General features: G+C 39.4%; 1 protein-coding gene across 1 annotated transcript; it reads right to left on the minus strand.

Moving 5' to 3' along the window:
• Positions 1-5,247: 5,247 nt before the first annotated feature.
• On the minus strand, positions 5,248-6,578 carry MOS (MOS proto-oncogene, serine/threonine kinase). Its single transcript, XM_069099512.1, has one exon. It carries the CDS (start codon positions 6,304-6,306, stop codon positions 5,248-5,250), a length of 1,059 nt encoding a protein of 352 aa, XP_068955613.1. The 5' UTR covers positions 6,307-6,578.
• Between the last annotated feature and the right edge of the window lie 399 nt (positions 6,579-6,977).

Genomic DNA, 6,977 nt, shown 5'->3' on the forward strand with positions numbered 1-6,977 from the left:
AAGTCACTTTTATGTTACAGAAGTCCATCTTTTTTGTGTATAAACATTATTCTGGTGGTACTATATGAAAGTGAATTTTGGAACATCATGATCTAATGAGAAAAAAAATTAGGTGGCAGAAAGGTCAATGCAAAGATGCCTGATGCATATAAGTACACTGCAGATATTACCATCAATGACATATTTGTGAAGTGGCATAAATGATATCCAAGACACATATTATCAGACCAGATATGACCAGAAAAGGAGGACCAGTCATATAACAAGAATGAGGCATAATAAGTGGACAGCTTGAGTTCTTTTTCTATGATTATTATTATTAACCTATTTTTACATAACCTTCATTTCCAAATTTCTCTTCCTCCTCCCCTGCCCAGAGAGCCATCCTTTGTAACAAAGAGTAAAAATGGAAGTAGAAATCAGGGAAGCAACCTCCACTTAAATGCTTCAAAGGTACTTCATCTTCATCCCCTACATCTACTCTGACTCTAAGCATCCCTATTTGTCAAGGGTATCTCCTTCCTCCCAGTATCTCAGGTTTGAAATTTCAAAGTGACTTTCCTAATAAAAAATGTTCAGTGGCTACTTATTATCTTTAGGACATTATGAATCCCCTAGCCTTGCATCAAAATCCCTCCACAATCTAGCTCTAGCCTATATTTCTAGCCTTATTTCAGATCAATTCCTTTCATATTCTTTGTGTTTTAAAGAAACTGGATAAGCAGATGTTGCCCTACTGAACCTGTCACTTTCCTCTTTATATACATTCATATTTACATGAGCTGTCCACTGTTCTTGGGAAAGGAATGTTGCCCTCCTCACCTGTTCTTTCTGTTCATTGTCTTTCTTCAAAGCTCAGGTAACACTTTCTCCATCAATAACAATTGTTCAGTCGTTTCATTTGTGACTGACTCTTCCTAAACCTATTTGGGGTTTTCTTGGCAAAGATACTACAATGATTTATTTCCTTCTCCAGCTCATTTAGCAGATGAGGAAACTGAGGCAAACAGGGTTAAGTGAATTGCCCAGGGTCACAGTGTCCGAGGCTAGATTTGAATTCAGGACTTCCTGACTCAAGACACAGCACTCTATCCACTTCATCATCATCATCATTCTATGGTGCTTTAGTATTTTCAAAGTTCTTTACCTATGTTATCTATACTTAGAAGGAGGTTCTATTAGACATGAGATTTTGGAGAAGAGGAAATGGAGGCAAAAAGGCAAAAAAAAACCAAAAAAAAATGTGACTTCCTCAAAGTCATATAGGTAGTAAATACCTGAGGCAGAATTTGAACTCATGTCTTCCCCACTCCAAGTCCAGGGCTGTCCCCTAGCTACTCAGAACATGAAGCCTACATGGGAATGTGTCAAAAGGACATATGTCCTAATCCTTTTCCTCCTAGGTCCACTGTGGATGAGGGGAGAAGAGAATAAAAAAGAGCATTAAATCCAAGATCCCTTGAGATTTCAATGAATTTAAATACTGCCATAACTTCAAATTGTTTTATTTCTTCCATTAGAAACTGACCTAGTGTATCACAGAAGTACATAATCAAAAATGCAAATTTAAGAAGGGAAAAGGCTGTTTTCCATCTTCCTAAATTAAAAAAGTGAAAACTGAAGTATTTTCAGATTTTTTTAACTGGTGCTACAATCAACACTTGGATCTTATTATGCATAGAACATAGTCCAGTAGTGTTTAAACCATCCAAAACTAGGCTGGACTTCAAAGAAAATATTCTTTAACTAAATGTAGAGCTTTAAAAAAATTCCTCTAAGCTACGTAGCTATATAAAGTTCAAAAAAGTAAGGAACTGAATTTATTTCACTCTATTTTCTATTATATTTAATAAATAAAAAGTAACAACTATGTCATTGTCAAGGACAAATATAATTTCACCAAAGACCAAATAGGAAAATGGTTGATGCTAGTCAGCTGAAGATCTTCTCAATATCTCACACATCCTTGCCAGGGTGCCCTATGACTTCACCTCCCCCCTTCTTATGAAACCCTTTGGTACCTCTGAATATAAGTAAAAGATGAACATTAGTACAGAATATCTAATAAGAGGTCATGTTATCTTTGTGGACTGGGTATATTGATCAGAGAAATCCATTTGAAAATACTTTCAAGATTCAATATATTCCACTGGTAAATACACTCTAAAAAATAATTACTACAGGTTAAAGATTGGGATGTTATGACAATTTTTTTTTAATCTAAAGATTGAGTTTTTTAGAAATCTACACTTTTGGATAAGAGTGCCCATATTATGGGCTGCATGCGTCAGTGGGCCTAAAACCAATGCCTTACCATATCTTCTCCAAACCTCAATATTTGCATATAGGTGAAGTCAGTTTAAAATGAATGTCAAGGGCAACATGGAAGGTGAAAAATGAGATTGACAGAGGTAACAAAAGACAAAAATAGCAAATGTTTGAGGGATCATAAAATCACAGTTTTAGAGCTGGAAGGGGCCTTTGAGGTCACTGAGTTTTAACCCTTTCACTAAACATAAAAATCTGAAATCCAGAGGTTAAAAGTCTTTCCCAGGGTCACAGAGATAGTATTACAGTTGATATTTGAACCAATGTCCTTTTATCCCACATCCCACTGGTGGTTCTTCAATTTTTTGGTCCCAGGACTGCATTCATTACACTCTTAAACATTATTGAGGGCCCCCCCACCGACCTTTTGCTTATGTTGTTTGTAGCTATTGATGTTTACTGTGTAAGAAATTAAAATGCCTTAGTATGATGAAAATAGTTTGACCTCACTAATCCCCTGAAAAACTCTCAGGACTTTAAGAGTCCTTGGAACATATACTTTGACAAACATTGCACTATGTCATGTTGGAGATGTGAATTTGTTCGATAGTTACGGAAAACAATTTGGAATTATAGTTGGCTTTTTTAAAGTCAGTTTAAAATAAATGTCAAGGGGCAACATGAAAGGTGAAAAATGAGATTGACAAAGGTAACAAAAGACAAAAATAGCGAATGTTTGAGGGATCATAATTATGATCACAGTTTTAGAGCTGAATATTGATCCAGTTATACCATTACAAGGAATATACCTCAAGGAGGATTATAAATAACAACAAAGCCTATTCAATCAATCAGTTGCTAAACATTTATTAAGCACCTACCCTGATGCAGACATCAGACACTGTGCTGAGCACTGGGGATACAAGAAGGAGCAAAGAGTCAGTCATTGTCCTCCAGGAGCTTACAATCTAATGGGGCAGACAGCATGCAAACCCATACAAAGCAAGCTGTATAGAGGATAAATAGGAAATAATTAAAGGAGGTAAATGACTGGAATTAAAAGGAGTCAGGGAAGGCTTCCTGCAGAAGGTGGGATTTTAGTTAGGATTTAAAGAAAGTCAGAGAGGTCAGTAGTTGGAGTGGAGGAAGGAGAACATTCCAGATGTGAGGGACAGCCAGGGAATATGTCCAGAGCTCGGAGGTGGAATGTCTTGATTGTACAACAGCGGGGAAGTCAGTGTCACGGGTGAAAGAGCCTAAGTCAGGGAGTAAAGTGTAAGATGACTTGGAAAGGTAGGAGGGGGCGAGGTTATGAAGGGCTTTGAACAGCGCCAAACAGAGCATTTTGTGTTTGCTTCTAGTAGCAATAGGAAACTCCTCTCTCTAACACTTTTTATTTGGGGTATTTTCAATGAGAACAACAAAAGAAGACTTTTGTATTGTTAATACAATTAAAAAATAAGAAATGCTTATTTCATCTCTTTTTGATTTCTATTGTCATGTTTTGTAATATGCATTATATAAAGCAATGAACATATGTGCATTTTGTAAATATAGATTTATTGGTATATCTTGAAACTATTTTTTCTTAAATCAATAGGGGTACATGATCAAAACCATTGCGGATCACTGGACTACGAAAAAAAAATCTCATTTCCCTTCATATTTTTTAAAAATTATAAATATACATTGAGTATTCACTGATGAATACCACCAATGTTTATAGTACAAAAAGCATCTGAGGCCACTATACCCGATATGTATTTTCAGATATAGTTAATGTCTAAGTACTACTAGGCTTATCTCTTTCAAGGGAAGGGATCATGTGGTAGTGACAGTGATGTAAAGAGAAAAATGAGTGTCACTAAAAACTGTTTTAAAAATGAAAACAGGAGAGCACATTGTAAACCCTGGAAAAGAATTGATGTTGATGAAGTCTATTCATCAATGAATACTCAGTGAATATTTATCATTTTTTTAAAAATACAGGGGAGAAAGATGAGTGTCTGTTTTGTTTGTTTTTTGGGACAGCTAGGTGGCGAAAGAGTGCATACAGCACTGGGTCTGGAGTCAGTAAGACCCAAGTTCAAATGGGATCTCAAGACACTTTCTAGCTGTGTGACCCTGGGCAAGTCACTTTATATCTGTTTGTCTCCGTCTGCTTGTCTGTAAAATGGGGATAATAATGACACCTACCTCCCAACCTTGTTGTGAGAGATGACAATGGTAAAGACCTTAGCACAGTGCCTGGCACATAGTAAATGCTATGTAAATGTTGGCTATTAGCTATTAGATGATCAATTTCTCAAATGTTTAAAACATGAGACTAATAGTTAGAAATTAGGAAACAAACTCTAGTCTCAGTTTTACAATAAGAAAGTGACCCAAGATAAATCACTCAGGTCTGTGCCTTGGTTTTCTCAGGTCAAATATTTATTGGATACCTATGTTCCAGTTTACTGTGGCAAATAGCCTATCTATCAGAAAGTGACCCAGCGTGGATTTAATGGATAAGGCATAAGTGCAAAATAAATAACTACATGAATATATGCATAGTACATTTCTTTAAAAAAAAATAGCCTGCATTTGAGTTGGCTGCTGAACGTCTGCAACTGGGTTCTATTTCATAAAAGCAAATTTTGTCAGCTTCACAAGTTGTAAGTTTGTATGTGTTCAATCCTAAGGAGCTTTGAAACTAAAGCAGCAACAGAAAGTCAGTTCAAAATGACATAATGCTCAGAGGTTAGTTTCTAATTAGAAGTGTGTTTTAATTACAGAACTTGGAACTCTGTACTAAATCTCATTTAAATGAGACCCACAAAAGTTCACGTCACTTTATTTTCTAAAAAGTCTCCCTTGCAATCAAGAAATACATAAAAAAAAACCACACCAAACATTTCCAACTCTCCACATGGAAGCAAGTGAAGAGAAAGAAAAAACACAGAAATAAGCAGACACATAGAAAAGCTTTTTGTTGACTTAACTTCTAGCATTCAAGTCTGCCAAGTAAGCGTGCAAGGAATTAAGATCACCCAGGAGCAAGTCTGAGCTGGGTCTGACCAACGTGTCAGCTGTCCAGCAGCATCGGATAATGTGTTCCAGTCTTTGGCCAGGTAAGGAGGCAGTGAAGACAGAGGATGTGAGTGGTGGCCGGAGATTATAGGCCACCACCGCATATAGTATGTATTGGTGGTCACCAGAATAAGGCACTTCCTTGGTGACCATTTGCCAGAGCGTGATGGCAAAAGAATAGATGTCCGCTTTGCCAGTCACTGCCTCTCCTTTGAGAATCTCCGGGGCCCGATGTGTGTATGTACCGCCCAGGTGGCAATGGTGGGCGCTCAAGGCCAGCAGGTCTTCTATCCTTTGTGAACACCCAAAGTCCCCAATTTTGCAAACCTCTTGCTCCCCGATCAAGATGTTGGCCGGCTTGAGATCCAAGTGGGCGATGCCTTGAGAATGGAGAAAAAGCAGGCCACTGACCACGTCGAGGGAATACTGTAGGCACCTTCCCAGGTCCAAGGGCTCCCCGACTCTGGGCTCGCGGTCGTAGGGGGCGGAGCTAGCTCCGTAGATGACGTCGTGCAGGGTCGTGTGGCCACCATACTCCATGATGATGGTCCCCAGGCTGTTGTAACCCGAGGGAGTGCAAGTGCTGGCGGCCACGACGCGCACCACGTTTTTATGGCACAGCCTGGCGACGTTGAGCTCGGCCCAGAAGCTCTGTCTGGAAGCCAGCCTGTTCTTGCTGCACTTTTTCACTTGCTTTATCGCAACGGTAAGTCCTCTGTAGGTGCCCTTATAGACAGAGCCAAACCCCCCGCTTCCCAGCTTCTGCAGGAAACGGATCTGCTCCCAGTCAATGGAGCACCAGGCCAGCCTCTGGGGCAGCCGCCGAGCCCTCGGGGAGGGAGTGCCCTCTAAAAAGAGCTTCCCCCCATTCCCCGGGAGCTCCAGGGGGCTGCTGCAGGGCCTCAAGTCCACCGAGGGAGAAAACTCTCTGGGAAAGAAACGAGTCAGGGGAACGGGTGAAGGCATCGGGGCCCGCACTTTGAGGTGGGGACCAGCTCCCTTGGGTGGAGAAAGAGAGGAAAAAAGGTCAAAATAGCCTGGGAGAGTGACCACTCACCCCGATAACATCATGCCTCTTTTATTCTCTTCCTTCTTTTCCTTTCGCCCGTTCCCAAATCGCCAACAAATAAGCTACATCTGTCACTGATGGCGTTTTATCAGATGAAAAAGAAGTCTCTGAATGAAGGCAAAAACACTTTCAGATTAAAGCTTTTATCTTAATCACATGAGGTAAATTCTTATATTAAAAGAAATTCCTAAGAAGAGTTCACAACATAAACAATAGGCACATGCCCTACAGCTCACCTAATAGCATGTTCCCTCTTTTCTACTATGCCCCTAATTAAAAGGAAGTTCCCCCTCCCCCCAAGTGTCATCAGCTGAAATCCATTCTTAGACTACATAGACCACAACAATGAAATGAAATTATTTCACACTTTTCAGGCTAGAGTGATTGTCAGCATTTGTCTCCAGCTGCATTAAATAACTTCCAGCAGTTACTGGCAGAAATAGTTGAAATAAGAACAGCACATATTTGTTTAACTTATTAAAGGAACAATTAGGTGCAACATTCAGCAGTAAGGAATTGCAATGTTAATGTAATTGATACAAACAAAATCACTGGTACCCATAAGTCA

The sequence above is a fragment of the Petaurus breviceps genome, unplaced genomic scaffold (genome assembly GCF_028583685.1).
Source record: "Petaurus breviceps papuanus isolate PSGF00001 unplaced genomic scaffold, PetGlider_PUasm1.0 38, whole genome shotgun sequence".
Classification (NCBI taxonomy): domain Eukaryota; kingdom Metazoa; phylum Chordata; class Mammalia; order Diprotodontia; family Petauridae; genus Petaurus; species Petaurus breviceps.

Coding starts and splice junctions, on each gene's coding strand:
- MOS (XM_069099512.1), bottom strand. CDS start 6,306: ATGCCTTCACCCGTTCCCCTGACTCGTTTCTTTCCCAGAGAGTTTTCT.